The sequence below is a fragment of the Chinchilla lanigera genome, unplaced genomic scaffold (genome assembly GCF_000276665.1).
Source record: "Chinchilla lanigera isolate Chin_1 unplaced genomic scaffold, ChiLan1.0 scaffold00004, whole genome shotgun sequence".
NCBI lineage: Eukaryota > Metazoa > Chordata > Mammalia > Rodentia > Chinchillidae > Chinchilla > Chinchilla lanigera.
In genome coordinates this window covers 19,763,208-19,785,289 of record NW_004955405.1, presented here as the reverse complement: position 1 = coordinate 19,785,289, position 22,082 = coordinate 19,763,208, and the positions used below count along the sequence as shown (strand labels likewise).

General features: G+C 35.0%; 1 protein-coding gene across 3 annotated transcripts in view; it reads right to left on the bottom strand.

The window, feature by feature from the left end:
* Positions 1-22,082, bottom strand: part of Acss3 (acyl-CoA synthetase short-chain family member 3) — a 158,896-nt gene that overhangs the window by 50,797 nt on the left and 86,017 nt on the right. For all 3 annotated transcript variants that reach the window (XM_005374372.2, XM_013517967.1, XM_005374371.2), the window contains exon 8: positions 14,053-14,204. In XM_005374372.2, coding sequence (XP_005374429.1) covers positions 14,053-14,204 — 152 coding nt within the window. The remainder of the gene's footprint in view (positions 1-14,052; positions 14,205-22,082) is intronic.

Sequence of the window (22,082 nt, the reverse complement as noted above, 5' to 3'; positions counted from 1 at the left end):
TTTGTTTTGGTACCAGGAATCAAACTCAGGACCTTATGCTTGCCAAACAGGCACTTATGCCACTGAGCTGTATCCCCAGCCCTTTACTTAAGTTAATTATATCAGTTCTAAATATGTACTGTACAATGTGATAGCCACTAACTATATGTGGCTCTTTAAACTTTATTTAAAATCAAGATAATTTAAAATACTACTTTCTCAGTAACATTAACTGCATTTCAGGATTCAGTCATGGCAGGTAACTACCATAAAGTTCAGTTTTATGGGAGAGTGCTCTCCTAGATTACTATTGATCCAACGTGTGAGTAATATGCCAATTACGGCAGCACATGGGCAAACCTACTTCCCAGTCTGCAGTATTAAAAATACAGAAAAAAATGACCACTGAGGTATCTAGAGTAGAAACAAAGAGCAGAGAGGAGAAAACTAATGAGCACATAACTTACATGCCTTTCCCTAGTGTTATATAAAGTTGAATGTAATTGAAGGCACAAGTGGAGCTAAAAATTAAGCAAAAGGTAGATGAAAAAATGAATGTTGTCAAACTCATTTCAGTCCCAGCTAGACAGTAATGAGTGGATAAGGTATAAAAAATCTGAAGTCTTAAATATGAGTGGATAAGATATAAAAAATCTGAAGAAGAGTTTTCAGATGTGAAAGCAGGAGCAGAAGAAAATTAAATAAATATTTTTTCAAGGTCCATCAACTCTCAAACAAGCAAAAGTTATTCTTCATTTGTGCCAAAAAATGTTCAATTAAAATAGATCGTTTCAGCGATGCCTCATCAACTTTTATTACACATGACAGATCATCATTATGTTTTGCCAATTTTATCCCTGTAGTTATCTCTGTCTTTCCTTTGTTCTCTTTTCTTCTTGGTTTAACTGAAGAGACAGTCCCTAATAATAAACTGGAAAGAAACAAGCCATCTGCAGTATTAAAGGCTAACTTCAAAACAACTAAATGTCTCCAGCAAAGATCTTCTTTGTGATAATTATCTGCAAAAATAAGTTTCACTCTGTGAAGAGATAAAAGCAAAGTCTCAGTGTAGCTACTTTTTTGTATCAGTGGCATATTGACATTCAAGACCATAGGACCAACCATACAAGAAGAAAAAAATGAATAAAATCACAAGTATTGGGAGTATTGGATACAAACTTCAAAACAAGTTGAATGAATATCTTCATGAATATGTATAAAATTAGAAGAGAAATAGAAATTATAGTAAAAATACAAATGGAAATTCTTGAACAGAAACATGTAGAATGCCAAATTTATAAACTCAGTGAAAGAGTAGATACAACTGAAAAAAGAATTTGAAAACTAAAATGTAAATTAGAAGAAAATCATCAAACTGCCACCAGGAAAAGCACCATATAAGATAGAATATATGGGACATAAGGGACATAGAAAACTGTTCCAGCACAGGTGTCATTAAAGTGCCAAAGCTTAAGAAGGAGACAAAGAGCATTATTCGAAGAGACAAGCTATAAAAGCATTTCCAGGATTAATGAAAGAAATAGATTCAATATTTATGAAGATGCAGATTTATGAAGTAGTTTGAACCACAAGAAACTAGATTTATTATTTAAAATCTCCCCCCCCCCCGATATAAACTCCAGGCCCAGAGAGGTTTATTTGTAAATACTTCAAAACATTTATTTAAATACAATCATTCTAACATGAATTCTTCCTGATAAGGGGAAGACATGTCCACACTCATTTGACTAGGCCAACATAGCCATGAAATCAAAACTAAAAATAATATAAGAAAGGAAAACTAGAGTTAATCTTCTTTTTATTTTAAAGAGAATTTTAAAAATAATAACAAAAGAACAACAAAAGAAAAAAAACAAAACAATACAAAAACAATAATCTTGACTATGGATGTAAGATTGAAAATTATCAACATGTGGTACAAGGGAAGAAATGAAAGGAGAAGCATAGAATATTTTAAGGCAGGAAAATTATGGTACTATAATGCTGGATACATGTCATTATACATTTGTTAATATCCTTTGGATGTAAAACACCAAGATTAATATAAACATAACCTGTGGAATTAGTATGGAAATGATATAGCAGTAGTGCAGGTTCACTAATAGTGAACAAAGTGTGCACATGTAATGGATGACTTAAAACTATGGCAAAAGTTTAAATTAAAAAAAAATCACTGTAGGAAAAGATACATAACCACTAATCATCTTCAAAATACTCCCCATGGGTTCAAACACACTTATCATTCATTCCACTTTCTCAAGCAGTTCTAGAAGTCCTCTCTTGGCAATGTCATTATCATGTTGTGGTGTGTCCTCATGTACCTTATTTAGCTGATAAGGCACCATGCAGCTTCTTGCTTTTCTTCAAAGTCAAAATGATCATGAAAGGTAAATGCTTTGTATGAATTCAGGGCATCAAGGACACCACAACAGTGTAACTAAAGAAACATAAGAGGACTTCCAAACTTGTTTCAGAAACGGGAAAGAATGATGGGATAAGAATGATCAAAAAAAATCAACCAACAACAAATGCTGGAAAGGCTGTGGGGAAAAAGGAACCCTTCTCTACTGTTCGTGGGAGTGTAGATTAGTGCAACCACTGTGGAAATCAGTGGGGAGATTCCTCAGAAAACTAGGATTAGAGGTCCCATTCCACCCAGCTAACCTCCATCTGAGTATTTTCCCAGAAGAATTAAAAACTTCATACCAGATCCATACATGTTCACCCATGTTCATAGCAGCACAATTTGTAATAGCTAAATCTTGGAAATAACCCAAATGCCCATCAACTAAAGAATGGATAAAAAAGATGGGGTATTTTTATATGATAGAGTTCTACTCAGGTATAAAGAAAGATGAAGTTCAGGCTTTTATCAACTTGATACTATGTTCATAAGCGAAATAAATCAAACTCGCATATGTAAACATCATGTTGTCTCCCTAGTATAAGAAACTGAAAGAGGGGCTGGGGATTAAGCTTAGCGGCACAGCGCCTGCCTGGCAAGCTCAAAGTTGTGAGTTCGATTCCCAGTACCAAAAAACAAACAAACAAACAAAAAAAGAAACTGAAAGAGTAAAGAAGCTCTGAAAGGTACAATAGATATTGAGAAAGGGAAAGAAACTGCTCAAAAAGAAAGAACAACTGGGATGGGGAAAAGGAGGAATAGGATAGATAGATGATGATGATGATGATGATAGATAGATAGATAGATAGATAGATAGATATTTGATAGATAGAAATAATATAGACATAGAGATAGACAGAGACAGATATACACACATGATGCTAAGATCATTGTACTACTAATTTCTATTAGTTCATTGAAAGGAACAGGTGGTGCTTATATTGTTTGATCAATTTTGCATGTCTGATTTTATAATCTGAGCAGCTACTTTGAGGATAACAATATGCAATATAATAGCCACTGTTAATTTCCTATCATCTTGTTTTGAAATTCTGTACTGTTTTTATTGTTTTTTCTCTTTAAATAAAAAAATTAAAAAGACAGTGCTTATTCTAAGATTGTAAAGATGATTTGACACCTGAAAACTCCGTCACCATAATTCACACTAACATGTTACAAAACAGTAAGAAAAAATCACATAACTAATGGCTGAAGAAAAAGATTTGATAAAGTCACAGACATTAATAATAGAAAGGAACTTTATTCCTTAATCTTAGAGAATAGTTATAAAGTATGTATTACATTAATAATTAATAACATTTTACATAGTGACATTTTATATTTTCTCCCCAGTGAGATACAAATGCCTTTTACTATCACTTCTACTGAGATAGTACTGGAGGCCCATACCAATACAGCAGGAAAAAGAAATAAAGTTCACAAGGATTTTTAAAATAAGACATAAAACATACTATGTGCAGACATGATTTTGTTTAAAATAAAATCCATAAAAGTGTATATAAAAACTCATTAAGATTAATAAGAGATTTGAGGAAGACCAGTCCAAAGTAGGTCATTATGCAAGGGCATGATTTTATTTTTTATGCATGAACTTAAAATAATTAAATGCAAAAGTAAACAATAATACCATTGAGTAAGCATGAAAATAAAATTTCTTAAAATAAATCTCAGATAATCCAGGCAGTCCTACAAGTATCCAAAAATCATTAGTGTGAGTTATTGAAGACTTCAAGAAATCAAGAGATATAGTATAACCACGAATTTGAAAACATGTTAACATATAAATTTAATGTGATCCCAAGAAAAAAAGCCACTGCATGTCTCTCCTCTCTCCCTCCCCCACCACCACCCTTTAGTTTGCAGACTGATATTAAAATCTTTATAAAAATAAAATGAGCCAAGCATTGGCAGTAGAAAATTGAAGAACACACTTGATGCATTATCAGCGCAGGTCAAGACCTGCTATGAATCTACGGTTACATACGCAATGTGTTAGTAACACAGTAGGGATAAATAGGTCAGTGAAGCACAATAAAGTCTGGAAGTAAAGCAAGAATTTGTAGGCGCTATCATAGCAAAATTCGTGCTACAGACCAATAGGCAAAGGGTAGTTATTTAAATAAATAGAAATTGGTAAATTGGATATACATAAGGAAAAAGTAAATTTGTGTGTTTACTTCATATCATGAAAATCAATTCCAGAGAGATTATAGAAATTTAATAAAACAATAAAATTTCTCAAAAATTACATTGAAGAATAACTTCTGATCTTCGAGTAAGTGAAAAATCTTAACTAGGAAACAAAGTAGCACTAAGTATTAATGGAAAAATTGATCAAATCACATCTTTTCATCCAGTCACTAGTAATATAGTGAGAGAGAAATTCAGACCACAAGTTAGAGAAGATTGTAATACACATAATCAATAAAGAACTTGGATCCATAACATAAGAAAAACTACAGATGAAACTTTTCTGCTTTTTTCAAAACATGGATAAATACTTCACAAAAGAGGATCTTCATATGGAGATAAAATATTAAACATTTAGAAATGTCCTTAAAAACCTGATGTAAAAACTGAATAATAATGAGATACTACTACATGACAATTAAAGTGACTAAAATTTAAGACTCAAAGTGTCCTGTTCCAGTGAACATGTGGAAATTAGAACAATCACACCCCGTAAATGGGTAGATAAATTAATGTGACCACTTTGGAAAATTGTTTGGCATACTTGTAAGCTAGCCATCACACTCAAATGCCCAGTAGCATATATACCTGCATACCAAAATGGCAGGTACTGCACATTGGAAACAAAGACATGGACTTCAGCTTACTAAAATGCAGTGTAGAATGGTGGCTGACAGGGGTGATGCGATTTGAGAAAAGCAAGTTGGGAGATGTTGGTCAAAGAACACAAAATTCAATTAGATAAGGGGTAAGTTCAAGATTTCTATTGAACAATATGGTTACCATATTTACCAATATATTTCTGTGAAAGGCTAAGAGAAAATGTAAAATGTTCTCAAAAAAATAATTACAACTATGTGAGGTTATATATGGTAATTAGTTAGATTTGGTCATTTTCATTATCTATATGAAAATCAGTTTGAGTTAGATTACAGAAAAGTAAAATATTGTGTACACTAATTGCAATATTAACTGTCTATTAAAACAATGAATCTTTAAAAATCATGCAACTGTAAAGCAGATAAACAGATACATCGGAGAATTTGGAGTTCTGTGGATCAGAACATTCCCAGCTATCTCAAGACTTGGAATTTTTCAACAATTATTTCATTAAATATCCTTACTATTGCTTTGTCTCTTATACTTATTGAATACCACTGTGTTAGTATATGCTTGCTTATTTGTGTCCCCAAAGCACATATACTCTCATTTTATTTTCACTTTTCTCTTTAACTGTGTAATTTCAAAAGATCTATATTCACATCCATACATTCTTTATTTTGCTTTACCTACTTACTATTAAGCTCTTAATTTTATTTTTAATATAATCAGTTCAGTTTTCAGCTTAAAGCATTCTGTTTGGTTCTTTTTTGTTTGTTTGTTTTTCTCCAGTACCGGGAATCGAACTCACGACCTTGGGCTTGCCAGGCAGGCACTGTGCCACCAAGCTAAATCCCCAGCCCCTGTTTGGTTGTTTTTAATAAAATCTACCTCTGTTGAATTTCTCAGATCATGAATAGTTTTCCTGATTTTACTGAATTTTCTCTGTATTCTCCCATATTTTGCTGAGCTCCCTTAACATCATTATTTGGAAATATTCTTTCAAGAACTCCTAAATTTGTTTCTTTGGTGTCAGTTACTGAGGAATAATTATGCTCCTTTGGCAGCATCATATTTCTTTGCTTTTTCATGTGTCATGCATTCTTGCTTTGATGTCTGTGCATCTGGTAGTGCAATCATATCCTTTAGACTTTAAAGAGTAGCTTTTGCAAAGAAAGATCTCTGCCTGCAGTTGAAGCTGAAGATGCCGCTTTGATGGAGTACTACGGCTCTGGTTCCACGTGGGTGCAGCGATGTAATCTCTATGGCTTCTTCAGTTGTGAAGAATGTTAGGAGATGATTATGGATACTTCAGGATGATGGGGTTTCTATAGAGGTTATAAAGACATCGACTGTAGGGATCCTCCTGTTCTTTTCTTTGACACAGTTGGGGCATTCATTCAAAGGAATCTCTCTTGTTGTTGAGTTTGACACATCTCATAGTCATTCACAGAAACACAAGGATCCAGGGCACAGATGTTCAAAAGGATTGTGGGGGCCAGATTCCTGAATTTAGCATCATGAAAACTACTATAGCACTTGGGACTTTAGGCACAAGTTCACTCTTCTTGCACCAGAGAATTCAGCTCTCCCACTGACCTGGCATGTGTTATCCTTAAGCATATCCTATCAGTTCAGGCCTGGGGAGCTGGGATATAGCTGTTGTTCCTGAGATGTAGGACACAGCTCTGACATGGCTCCAGGAAAAGCAAGGTGTGCCATTGGCTTGAAGTTTAGGAAGCAGGAAACAGCTGTAATTTAGGACTTAGGATCCTCTAGACACAACTCAGACTTCAGGAGATGAGGAACTGTGCCCTGTTGACTCTGGACTCTGAATGTGGCACATAGCAGTAGGTCAGGCTCTGTGAGGATAGGCACAACAGTGGCAAGTACTAGGGAATGACATGATGCCACTGTGACTTCAATTCAGGGGGTTAGAAAACAGCTCAGTTGCCTCAGCATCCCAGACTTCCTAACCCAGTTCCATGCAGGTGGAACTCTGCGGCTATTAAGGCTTTGGAGTGAGATGATAAGCTCAGTCAGGGCTCTGATTCTCTGGCGTGTGAGGCACTACTTTGACTTGGCTCCAGAAAGCATAGCTACTTAGACCAGCAGAGCTCTGCCTACCGAACAGTAAGGTATTATGTCAGCTCTGCTGGTGGAAGGTAGAAATGCTCCAGCATGCTGGAGGTTTAGAGCCCCCAGAAAATGTGAGCTGCCTCAGACGAGGTGCTAGAGGTGCGACTACTCTGATCACAGAAGACCTTCGATCTTCATGCAGCATGGCGCTGCCTTGGCTGTTGTTAAGGGTTGTACTGCTCTAGTAATTCAAAGCTCTGGTTGCTAGGGAGCAATGTACCACTTTAGCTGGCCCTAAGGGGAAATGCCTCGGTGACTGGGATGGAGTACAGAGTAGGTCTCTGCGGCATGGCCCAAGGTAGGGTATAGCAGCAGCGCTGCTTGGAGGTAGTGTCCTAGCAGGTTCATGGCTGCTTAGCTTCAAGAATGGAGGTATGCAAAAAGTACTTACCCAGAAGAGGAGTGTATCACAGCAGCAGCTCCATTTCCAAAATTGTACAGAGCTATAGCAGCACAGGTCACAAAAGCAGGCTTCAACAGTGGGACGGGATGCACTGTTGGTTCCTTCTCTGTGGATAGCTCAGTGGGTAGACCTTACAAATCCTCTTCAGCTGGGCTCATATGCTATGAGAACTATAGGCATCTGTAGTGACACTTCAGGTGTCCACAGTGGTAATGGGGGCTGCTAGATCCTCTTGCTTACATTTTCTCTATAGGCAGAAGCATCTCCCAGTTCTGATCTAATTCCAACTAGCAGAAAGGGGTGACAGGAGGTAAAGTCTTTAAAGTCTACTTCCCTTCTCTAGGGAGTCATCTTGGTTTCCTGGGCTTAGGAAAGTTCTTCTGTCCTTTGGTGCTTTCCAGTGCTCTACTTCAGTTACTTTGATTAAAATGTAGTGTGTTTAATCATTGTTTTGGGCTCTTTTGCAGAGGGAAAGAGCACTAGGAGCTGTTCATCAAAGTGTTGATATTCTGATGCCGTAATATATATCCTCTACTGCTTTCATTGGCAGGTAGGCAATTGGCTATTTTATCTTTGTAATTTTCTCTTACAAAAGTCTTTGAATTTTAAGTTTGCTTATGAATTATATTCTATTTTGACCTAATTCTCAATAGTTTTAAGGATCTGCTGGCACAAGGTTCATTGCTTACATTTGTGAGAGTTTTTCTCATCCTTAGCCCTTCATACTATTCTAGGTTTGGCCATGGGACATAAACATACTTTTATTACTAGACATTTCCAATTGACACTCTCAATAGCACAGTAAAAAGAGCTCTGATCTTTTTTATCCTTGCCAGGAAGGGTCGCTGTTAGATATTTTAATTTTTGACTACACAATGGGAGAAAAATGCTGCTTCACTTAGATTCACATTTCCTAAGTATTAGTGAGGATGATGTTTTTTTAATGTTGTATGCTTTTCTAGTTGTTTCTCCATGAACTATTCATTTTGCCCAGTTGTCTACTGCATTGTTTTCTTTTTTTTTTTTTTTTCCGGGACTGGGAACTGAACTCATGACCTTGCGCTTGCCAGGCAGGCGCTTTTGCCACTGAGCTAAATCCCAGCCCCTGCGTTGTTTTCTTTTCTTAGTGATTTGTAAGAGTTCTTTATATATTCTGTATCTGAATTCTTTAGTGGTCATATATTTTATGAATATCTTCTCTTGGTGTATATATATAATTTATCTTTTGGTGGACAATTATTCATTCTAATATAGTTAAGTTACATAAATATTTTCCTTAATGGTTTGTGATTTATACTTTAAAATTATTCTTTAAGAAAAATATATTAAAATAACCTTACATGATTTCCTCTGAAAGCATTTGTTCTTTGTTTTATAGTTTTAGTGTCTTTAATTCAGCTGCAATTCATTTTTATATGGTATATGGTAGGAAAATAACTATACCGTATGCATAGCATTTATTTTAAAAGTCTATCTTTGCACTTCTCTCTTAAGCCACTTCTTCCATAAATTCATTTCCACAGCATTGGACCTTTGTTCAACCCCTGTTGTAATACTAGCATCATAAGGGAAAGGATGTTATAATAAATCATTGTGTCTAATAGGACACAACATTGATGACAAATGTAACCAAAGCTCCTAATTCTCTACACTTTCCCTCTTTACAGTGCAAGGATTAGCATGTTACTTTTTCAGCAAATGACTCCTCAACATCTAGTTACTGTTAGTTTTGACTTTTATTTAAATATAAAATGTCATCAAAATTATATAAGAAATAACTTCATAAGTTCATCAACATATGTTATTCATTTTTGCTACTACTTTTTCTTATGTCCCTTGCCATTCTCCTGCATTTAATTTTCTCTTACTGAAGTCTTTGAATTTTAAATTCACTTATGAATTATTTTCTATTTTGACCTAACTCTTGAATAATTTTGTTTGTTTGATAATTCTCCTTCAGCACTTTGAAGATGTTACTCCATTCCGTTAGTACTGGTTTGGCATGTCAAATCTTTGATAATTTTTCAAGTTTCTCCGGTAGTTTACTGGATGTTCTCTGTAGTCTCAATTAATATTCTGAACTTGGAAATGACATTCCAATGTGAATTTACTCATAATTATCTTGTTTGGTGCTTGCATAGCACTTTCCATCTGTGACTTGTGTTTTCCTTCAATTCTCTGAACGGTCTTAATTACTGGCTCAAACTATCTAGTTTTTAAAATTTTAACCATCCTGCCATTTTTTCTTCTGAAATTCTTATTGGAAGCATTTTCAGCTTCTTTTTTCTGGTTTTTCTTAAATGTTCTTTTAGACTTGTTATTTCCTCTCTATCTGTTCTATAGCCTTGAAAGTTACCTTAATTCCACTGAATAGTTTTTAATAGACGAATTGATTGTGTCCATAATTTAATTTAGTTTATATTGTCCATTACATTTTAATTTTATTTTTGTAGACCATTCTATCATGTAAATGTTGCTATTATTTTGTTACTTTCGTAGTGTTTATATTTATTTTAAAAGATGATATGACTGTAATGTACAATTAATTTCATCTGAAATAAATCCATGTTGTGCTGCTGGTTATAGAGCATTAGATTTCTTCATGAGCTGTAGAGTTGTATTTTTCAGAGTTTTTCTGAAAGAGTGGTTCTTTGTTTTGTCTCTGACACTCGGACTTCCTCCTATGTTTCCTCTTTCTGTCCAATATATGTACAAGTGACATATTTCTCCCCCAGAGGCCCAGTGTTAAAGTGGCAGTCCAAATTTATGTATCCATAGTGACATCTGGAATATCACAGATTATATTCCAAGATGACAGATGGGCAGGTTAGTTCAGTCTCCAATTGTGGAACTGTTCCCCGTCTCATTCAGGCCCCTGGACCAAAGCTTAACATAAGTGACAGTCCCGGGAAGAAACGGAGAGCAAGTATTACCAGACTCTTTTTGTGCAGGAGGAGTAACATCCAGAGGATCTTCCAGCTCTAAGTTGGCTCTGCTTCTGCAGTCAAAGCAGGAGAAGCTTGAGTCCTTACTGTGCTGCCAATGCCTACTTACACATGTAACAAGCCTCTGGCTTCATGTAACCTCACCACTTTGCATATCTATTCCCTCTCTAGTCCACAGATATACGGACCATCTATTCAGCTCATCTCTGATGTTCTGTATTTTCTCTTGTGCCTTATCTCCCATAGTTAAATAATTGGAAAAGACGGGAAGCATCAAAGTTAAAATACCATGAAATCTTCAAGTCTCAGTATTGAGTATTTTTCTAACTTCATTAAAGTTAAACTAGAAGAACATAGACAAACAAATCACTCTCATCCAGTAAAAAAGAAGGTGAATTAGAAAGCAAAAGATAAAAATAATTAAGGTTTGGTCTATGTTAAATATTTAAAGTGGTTGCTTGGACCATGTCCTTTTAATTTTCATTTTATCCTTGTACTATTACAAACATTATTTTGCAAAACACAACAAGAAAAGCCTTAAAGAATAGTGAGAAATTATGTAACTTTCCTGAAGTTGCCCAAATAAAAAATGGTTGATTTGAAACCAATGACTCTAACTCCAGAGTGAAAATATAATTATGTTACTGCTTACTCCTTGTTTTACTTAAAGTAGCTCTATAATCCTAGAAATGTCATTTGATTTGTCTGTTATTTTACCTCTCATCTGTAAAAAGAGATAATTATACTAAATCATTTGTAAAATAGTTTTCTAAATTCATTATTTATATTTTAAATTAATTCATACTTCTGTTTACTTCCTTTTTCAAAGTATTCCTGTACATTTGTTTGGGAGCTGAAATGTTTGATAAATATCCCAATTTATTTTACAACAATTTCTGATGACATATTTATCTATCATTAGAGATATACATAGAATTTTACATATATCATTATATGTATAGATATATATGAAAATAAATATATATGAAAATATCCTAGAAGACAGAGCAAACTGAAAAATCATAAAACTGCAATTACAATGTCAAGCAAATGTCAACTCAAGAAGTGTGAAATGTCCTGAATATGAATTTAATGCTAATGGTGTTGTATGAACAGACTTGATGTCTGATCTTTATTCAGCCTCTGACTCAAACAATAGTTTTGAATCTCAATTTCTTTGTTTTCAAAATAAGATGGGTGTTTCCTTTAAATTTTTATACAGATTTGCAGTACATAATGAGTAAATTCACTGTGGGGAGTTGGTAATGCCCAGGACACATTTTAATTCTCGTTAGATTTTTATGTTCCCTTCTAACACACTCTTAGTGGACAAGTGAGAATTTATTAAGATAATTCGGTGGACCTGTTAATGAACAGACCAACAAATCTGGACACAGTGGCTCATGCCTGTAATCCCAGCACTCTGGGAGGCTTAGATAGGAGGATCGCAAGTTTGAGCTCAGCCTGGGAAACTTAGTGAAAGCTGTTTCAAAACAAAATTTCGAAAAGACTGGGAATGTAGCTCAGGATGAAGGCCTTGGGTTCAATCCCCAATAACACAGACACACGCACACACACACACATACACACACACATATTAATTTATCCCATTAATGACAAAACGCTTGGGTTAAGTTACTTTCTTAATTTGTCCCTTGATATCTATATTACTTAGATAACAGGAAGTATTCCTTTCAGATTGTCTGTTTTAGTTTCTTTCTGAGGAGTTACTGATTTTAACTTTACTCTTCCATGAAATGAGGTTAATCACAATTTCTACTTAGAACAATGCTGTGATGATTAAATGAGACGGAAAGGGTACTGCATCTAGTACATAGATATGTGATCACTATTTATTTAGTAAAAATGGTACTCGATTATGTAAAGGATGTTTTAAAATTAAACTGTTCTAAGTAGCTTAAATACTTCTATGTATTAATTAAAAAGCAGGTATTTGCACCCCATGAATAACTTAGTTACCCAAGAGAGTAGGTTGTGATCAGGGAAAATGTCTTGTGTTTGTTTGCATTAAGGTCTCATACTCATGCCTACATGTATTCATTTGATGGAAGTGATAATTCAGTATTGTTCTGTGAAATGTATCACCTAAAAACCATAGGCAAATGGAGAGAATAATACAAATGAATGCAAAGCTTTAACTTACTTGTAACAGAACTTCATGCTCCATGATCAGGTTGCATTTGTCAGTAAAGAGACACAGCTAGGAGCTAAACTCCTAGAATTGCCTCAAGGAACTAAACTCCTAGTTTTCTCTAAACTCCTCAAATTGCCTCAAGGTATGGAGAGTGTATATGTTCTATGACATTTCTTTCAAAATCTATTTTTCTGTCCTTTGGGCTGAAGTGGAAAAGGATACATTGAAACATGCTAAATGGAGGAACAAAAGATAAATGACTAAAATATTATAATGAAAGGTTGGTCTTGTAAACACCTTTAACAAAAGTGCATTTTTTACATTATAAAGATGTTTTAGGTAAATGCAAATTTTGTTTGAAACATTAAAAGGGGAGAAGAGAAACAGATAAAACTAACAACCCGGCCCAAACTGAAAGCTATGTCTGCCGTTTAATGTAATATATCTAGTTTAATTCCTTTGGGCTACATCAACATAAAATTCAAATTTGCTTGCATTTACCTAAAAATTCAAACCACCTAAATTCAAGCTTGCTAAAAGACCTGAAGAAACCACAAAATCTCTTTTTTCAGTTTGTTAGCAGTGACCTACCTCAAAGAGCTCAGGAAGAAGTGATGCTGGAAAGTGTTTTGAAGATACAAATTGCTATAATTATCTTTGAGTGTACATATCATTAAACTACAATGGATGTCAATAAACCAGCATGAAAATACCTCCATTATGCACAGGACATAATTATGAAACCGAAGTGAAATAGTTTCCTTTACTCTTTCAACAAGTGTAATTTGGACTATAATTTTCACATTTTATCTGTATACATGAATTCAAATACTATTTCCCTGCATTGAAACCATTCTTCTATTTTCAAATGACACTTAGATGCTGAAATAACATGCATTTTAAGCCAAACATCAGCATTTTGCCTCTAAGGAAAATATAAGCATGGTAGTGAAAGAAGAAAACTGTTTTGATAAGATTGAAGTGCAATAAACATGATAGGGTATTTAGAAATCTCTACAAGGCAGTTAAATTCTAACTACTTCAACATTTTATTTAGAAGCACAATTCCTTAAAACATTTAGAATCTTTTGACTCTTCCTGTAGAGATAGTGTAGTAGAAAAAAATATATGTAACTCTCAGTCACTCATGTTGATTGCTGTTTTTAATGCACTTTTCCCTGTGCGTCTACTTCACCTTGTCAGAGAGTACTGCTTCCCCAGGGCCGCCCCAGGGTCCTGTTGACGTATTGCTCTAATTGCAGTCGGTGCTGTAAACAACGCAGCAACTCCATGCTCCGCGAGCACACGGAAGTAAGCGCCAGCATCTGGTGTTCCCACAGGCTTCCCCTGCAATGAGATTTATTTAAAATGTCACCGGGTAAAATGTCTCATATTTCACTGACAGTTCAATACTTACACATTTAACACAGCAATCTTAACAAGGGTAGGTTCTCAACAAGTCTTAGTTCTTAAATATTCCCATGTTAGGTCTCAAATCTCAGTTCTTAAATATTCTTAAATCTTAGTTCTTAAATATTCTTAAATCTTAGTTCTTAGATATTCTGATGTTATATTTGTAGGTTCTCAACAAATTTTTGTTCTTAAATAACCAAATACCCAGGCATCAGATATTTCATTCTTCATTGTACCCTAAAAGCTTTTGTTTCTTTTGAAAGATAACAAAACAGAAGTACATGTTACATTCAGACTAAGAACAGAAAATATTAATTTGCCAAGAAATTAAACATATGAGCCAAGTGTGAGGGCACATGCCTGTAAACTCAGCACTCAAGAGGCTGAGGCAGGAGAGCTGCAGTGAATTCAAGGCCAGCCTATGCTGCATAGTGAGTTCAAGGCCAGTTTGAACTACATAGTGAGACCTTGTTTCAAAATAAATCAATGAGTAAATAAATAAATAAATAAATAATAAATAAAATTGCTCTGTGTGGTACAGTAAATGAAAAAATATGATTCTTCTGACATGAGCCTGGGCTTTTTTTTTCATGCTCACTATTACATGTGACAATAGCAATTCTCAACTATTTGAGAAAAGATGAAAATCTGAAATCACAGTGATTTCAGAGCAAAATTTCTTTTCAGTCAAATATCTTAGTTCAGGCAAAATGAATTTTATGCATTGAAGAAAATCCCATAACATACAACAAAATGTATGTTTCCCATAGCCTCAAAATGCCATTGCACGTGTTCAACCAAAAACTCATGTTTTTTGACAAATCATACAATTTTAAAAACAAATAAATTACTTGAAATTTCTACAGATAAGGAAAAGAGCAAGTTGTAAATATAAATCTAATTCTGTGAACATTCTAAGTGACTCATAAAATCTGTCTTGACCTGCTGTACCCCTTCATTCTGCAATTCACTCCCATCGTTGCTGTGTTTCTGAAGTAAACACCTGAAATGTTAGTATATACATGCTTCATGGGAAACTCCTTTTGTGCATGTTGATATAAAGAAGAGGAAAACAATTTCTTAGATTATTTCTGAATATTTTAAAGTATTAAAGTATGCAACAAATTTCCAAGAGATGAGTAGCTGTATGTAATATTCTCTGAACTTCTCAGACCAAATTCCCCATCTGAGCTTCCCATGGATCTGGAAAACACATAGGAAACACTGAACTAGGGCAAAAAGAGAAAGGAGTTTGCTATTAGCAAATGCAGAGATCTTTTCACAAAGACAGCAATCAAGGAACCAAGAAAAATATGAAGTAGAACATAGATGACCTATAATTTAGATTCAATACCTATTTGTAATTGGATATTTGATAGGCCCTATTTAGTTTTTTGTTTTATTTTTAAATGACTGTCCTTAATATTCTTCAGTGTAATTATGTTCCTACTCTTTAAAAAATAACATCTTTCAATTTTTTTAATATTCAAGCCTTCTCTTTTGTTCTTTCAATATCAAAATAGTTTTTGTTGCAACTGAAAATTCATTTATATTATCACACTGTCTGAAAGTACTTGATCTCAATTGATTTCCCTGCTATTTCCTACAGGTCAACAAATTCAAATAGCATAAAATATTACCAGTTTCAATACAGCAACATATGTATATAATTTCACTCACAAATTTTGAAGCCTTCAACACATGTCAGAAATGATTCAGCAACTTTATTCTTTCTAACAACATGAGGTGCACATTTGACTTTTGCTTCCTTGCTGTGTCTGAGGCAGCAGTGAGTCCCCTGAGTACTACACTGTGCCTTAAGAAACTTGATCTCACTCATACAAAAAATGGTTTATTGAAAAGCTTCATGCAATAGACTTGTGCTGCCTGTATTTCCATTTTTTTCCTACTAAATAAGAATAAATCACTTTGCCAATATTGAGTGGATAAACTAACAGCATTCAGATAATATTTCAAATTAGTTTGACCACCACTGAAGAAAGATGTTTTGCATCCAACTGAAGTTGTATTCTATACAGTGCTAATGCCATGATATTACAGACAGGTAAGCTGTGCAGAAACATTATAGGCAGTCAGATAGGGCTAGGCCAAAGAGAAAGCCAGGATAATGGTGAAATGCCGTTGTGGCCGGAGACATCTGTTGGAGACCAGGCCTCAAGATAAAGATGAGACAACCCACCTTGTATACTCACAGAACATGCACCAGGCCTAATGAGACCTAGATAGATATCAGTCACACTGGTGGGTGACCAAGACCTCCAGACCTATCCTTTCCAATTTTAGCATATGTGCTGCTAAAGCAAACGGTATCCATAATTTCCTAGGAGTCTTTGTATTTTCCATGCACCCTTGTTTAATGACTTTTATCCCCACTGGATCACTATTACATAAGTGACTATAGCCCTTATTGGTTAATCGTAGGTGTAATCCACATCACATCCATGTGGGGATTGCTCTATGGCATTTCCCTGAGAAGTGGGGTCCTTAGCAACCCATTTAAGGGTCCCTCCTGACTCTTGGGATCTATCTCTCTCTCTCTCATTAAATATTTCCTACTCTTAACCTCCATTGTTCTTAGAATTCATTCTTTGATTTTTAGAGAACACAACGTATCAAACATCTAACAGTTTGGGAGATACAATGTTTTCATATATATCTCCTGTGTCATCCTGTAACAGTGGGACAATAACAGTAAAGGCTGATAAAAGTGTCATAATGAAAGTGCAATGCCATGAACATCTATCTACATGAAAGATGCAATCTGATGTCTTTTGCAAGCTTTCAATTCACTATATTTAATGGTAACGTAAATGATAGATAAAGTACTAGAAATGTTATTTTAAAATTATGGCATACCTTTTATAAGATTTTAACTGACCCATCCCCAAATAAATTTCCACCTAAATTATTGAACATAAAAATCATAACCCAGAATTACTATTAGGGCACTAAGGAAGTGGGCACAAAGTCACATAATGTTCCTTTGTAAGACTGCTGAACTCAGAAAAGTTCAAGATTTTTTGCATTTTATCATTAATTTCCAAAGACATAATTTAACATCACAAGTAAAGAATTTTCCTATTTTAAAATTACTTTAATGTTTATATATTTTATTTTTTCATCTTCTTAAAAACTTTTCTTTAATGTCAAACATAATTAAATAAAAATTACAATATCAAAGAAATTATATTTTCCAAAAAATTTCCTGTTGATTAACAAATATTAAGTCTGAATGACATAAACACTTTAGGTAATATGAAGCAGATTAGAACAGTATGTTTCATCAGAAACCATTGATCACACACAGAAAAGTTATAATAAGTAGTGTTGGTATAGTCATTCATTTAGCAAATATTTATTCCATAGGTAAATGTGTGCTAGATATTATTTTAAATTCTTGAAATAATTTTGTGAATAAACCACCTAAATTCCTACCATAATGGAACTTACATTCTGGCAACTAAGGGTGTGTGCGTGCATGTATGTGTGTGTGTGTGTGTTATGAAAAATTACACAGCAGATGCCACAAGCTATTTATGTCTAATGAAGAGACAGAACACAGTAACAAACATAGGATGGCATTTTCTCATACCATCACTAATAGTTTCAGAAAATGTAAACATAGCCTCTGGGCAGCTTTCATTATGGACACTAAATACAAGGGACTCCATGATTTATTGACATTATTGAGCACTTTCTCTTCCACTCCCCTTTCAGGCATCCACACAGGCAAGCATGCACAATTAACAATATAATCTCTTTAGGGTGCTCTTGAAAATAACTAATAATACACTGATCTTGCACTTTTACCTGAAGAGAAAATGACATTGATTCCAGAACTTGCATTTTCAATAAGGGGCACTAGCCCAAACCATATTCAATTTAAAAATAAGATTTTGAGATTGAGGGGATTTTATAGAAAAAGCATACCAACAACAGCAATGAAGGAGAAGATACCAAAGTAAAATACCTTCAAATTTAAATCATTGCCATTTGAGGTCATCATTTGCTTTCTGAATTCCCTTTCCCAAAGCTAAAGTCTATTTTATTGGTTACTACCTATGTAGCATAGGCCAAAAGTGGTATCTACCATGATGAAGCAGAGATTCTAAGCCTCAGCTGTTACAAGTCATGAAATTTTAACATCAAAGTTTTAAAAGCTATATGAACTGCTAATATCATCTGGATTTATAATGTGGTTCATGACTACAAAGTACAGAACCAAGACAGTTATAAGATGCCTTAAAATTAACTCCTACGTATAATTTTCTGCCGCTTAAGGCACAGTAAGTTATTGTTAATGGATGATAAGTCCTTGACTAAAAAAATCAAGTAACATCTCAATGTTTCACATATTTCCTACTGATGTGAAGTTTTCAACATAGGAAAGTAGTGAAATACAAGCCCTCAGCAAAAGAAAGGAATACTTAAACGTTCAAGTTAAATCTGTGAGCAGATAATTAGTTGCTTTACTATTAATGCCATAATTTAGCTTATGCAAAGCGGGAGGTCAGTGCTACTTGGAGCCCTTCAGACTCAGACATAAAATATTTTTCAGTCAGCCACAGTTTTTGCCTTTGTGTGCACACATGTCAAAATTAGAAATACATCTGGTCTCTCTTTTGAACACTACTTTTGCGAATGTCACCCAAGGCATGCTTCTCCGGCAGTTCTGAGGGGAAGACAGCAGAATCCCTATCGAGTAGCACTGAATTTCATTTCAGCAGACAGGTGCTGCCGAGCGTGGGCTTGTTTATTTTGGAATACTGATGGCATGGGCAATAGCATTTGCTGAGTTCCTCCTGGGTGTTACGTGTTCTGATCAAGGCATGGGTGTTTGGTTTGCAGCGTTTAGACTGAAGACATATAAAACATTAACAATTCCCTAAGACATACTATGTAGTTACAGAACCAAAATGCAGAATAGTGTGTATACTGTTTGTATAATGTAATTTGTTTGAAACACAGGAAAAGGTATTTCTTATTCATAAAACAGCTACTGAACATAAGAATTCGATGACCTTCAAAGCAGAGAAATTTGAAAGCTGAAAACATGGGATGGTAAGATTGCTACTGTTTATCTTTTGCCAAGTTTTGAAATATGAACCAGATGAGTGTATGAACTCTTTGAAAAGTGCTCATTTTACCCAAAGTCCCTCTCTCTATAACTCACATCCTTTTGTACTGGTCTTGAATACATTTCTGTTGCTACAAAGCCATATAGGTTAGTTGTATTATGCCTTAAGATCCTGAAACCATGTATCATTGCCTCTTAGAAAGCGAAAACTGGGGCTAGGGATTTAGCTCAGCAGCACGGCACCTGCCTGGCAAGCACAAGGTCGTGAGTTCGATTTCAGGTACAGGAAGAAAATCAGAAAAACAAACAAACAAAAAGAAGCAGAAAAAAACAATAAACAAAAAAAAAAAAACAAAGTGAAGTGAAAACTTACTTATTCATACAATGAGATTGCTCTGAGATTGGCTTCCTTGATTGCTTGCTAGAGATTTCCCACCATTTCAGTGCTCTGACTGCAAGGACAACATGCTGCCATCTTGTCTTTTTTGTGTAATTTATACCCCCATCTAGTACTACTACAACCAGTGCTGGTCAACCCTAAATGTACAGTAGGACTATCCCTTTGGGATGCTTTTGTAAAGTATCAATGATTAGTCTCCTTCCCAGAGACTCTGATATCCCCTCAGTGATTGCACTCTGCCTCCAGGGTTTAGAATCAATACATAGTCTTTGGACAGGCACTACCGGAGGCTAAGAGAGTTTTCAGAACTCATCAGCCTGCTACCTACCCTTAGTGGATAGGCATAGAATTTTATACTGATTTTCCCCATCATGAAAAAATGACAAGGAGATATGTGCCAATGAACAAATATGTAGGTAATTAAAATCTGATTACAGTAGACTGTATACAAAGGAAAATACTGGGGAGAAGTGCCTCATTATCTCAAATTCATTATGATTTATGCTGAAAACCAGACTTCCAACTGACAAAGACAGAGATGATAGAGATAGGGATGATAGAGATAGAAATAGAGACAGAGACAGAGATAGAGACAGACATAGAGATAGAGACAGAGATAGAGATAGTGAGAGATACAATGAGATATAATGGCTATTATAGGCCATGGTGTAAGTGATCTTTCTGTATAGAAGGATGAGCCTGGTCTAGCAGTTCTTTCTTTGTCGCACAGAGATCTTTAAAGGCCTATGGTTTATATTACTCTCCACACAAGGGGTCTTAACTTTTATTTTAGGGAAGTTCAGGAATATTTTGAAGTACATAGGTTTGTTTACCTGGGGCAAAAATCAATAGCTCTTATTAGATTCTGAAAAAAACTATAAACAAATAGTTTCAAGGTATATGGAAGTCTCTCAAAACAAAGATTTTATATTTGACTCTGAAAAACAACCTGGTGGAGTGAGAATGAACACAGTGAGGTGGAGACTGTAACATCTGCTCATTTTTCTCTCTGCAGGAGAGATAAGTCGCATTAGGACTATACTTTAAAGCAGTTTTATCAGAACAGTACAAATATTCCCCCAAAATTAGGAACTAACCTCAGGTCTCTAAGCAACTTGTTTTCTTTCCTCCTCTATTACTTTAATCATATGAAATTTCTAATTTTTAAGTTAAAATTGGGCAAACATACCAGTTTCTCATCGCTAAAATTAATATTTTCTCTCCTCTTATGATAATTCTTCTTTGCATTCTCCTTACAGTAGGTCCCACGGAGCTATAGCTCCTTGGGGTTTTCTCTTTTTCTTTCTTTAATTAAGAACATACTCTCACCTCCTGGCCCAGTAAGGTACAATTTCTTGATGGCCAAAACCCCCATATCAGTCTCATCTTATTCCATTTTACTGTTCTGTGCTTTTAGTTACCCAAACACAGCCCAAAAACTCTATTAGAAATTTTCAGAAATGAGCCATTCATAGGGTTTAAGTTGAGTAGAATGATGAAATCTCATGCAACTCCACTGCATCATGCTTGGTACAAGAACCGTTCTTTTATTCAGCCTACTCCTGGTGTACACACTACCCATTTGGTAGTCACTTCAGAGCCAGTTCAGTTATCACAGTTTGGTGCAGAATCACAGTTCGCGTTCAAGCGAGGCTAGCAGCAGCCTAATGTTCACGTGAGGTCAGCAGTAGCCAAAATTCCTGCAGTGGTCACCTCGGCTTACAGCATCACATGGGCACAGTGTCATCCCCCATTATCATAAAAAGAAGGGTGAGCAGTACAATAACTTATTTTGAAAAAGACCACATTCGTGCAACTTCAATTACAGTATGCTATTACCAATGTCCTGTCTGATTTTTGATTCTTATAAATTCTTACTGCATTTAATTTATAAATTAAAATTTATCATGATTTTGTGAATATAGGAGAAAACAGTATGTTTGAAGATATGTGAGTGCTGTAATCTAAATGTGTTCCTCAATATTCAATTACTAGAAACTTAATTTCTAACTCAAAAGTAAACAGATTTATGCTGCTACCAAAACATCTTGCAGAACTGGGCACAGTGATGCATAACTGTAATGTCAGCATTCTGGCAAGGTGAGGCAGGAGGATCACAAGTTCAAGCCCCTCTTGAGAAACTTAGCAAAATAATGAAACACTGTGTCAAAAAAATACAGTTATTATAAATGGATGGATATGTGACTCACTGAGATGGCCCTACATTCAATCCCCAAGACTGCCATCGAAGAAAGATAAGAAGGAAGGAAGGAAGGAAGGAAGGAAGGAAGGAAGGAAGGAAGGAAGGAAGGAA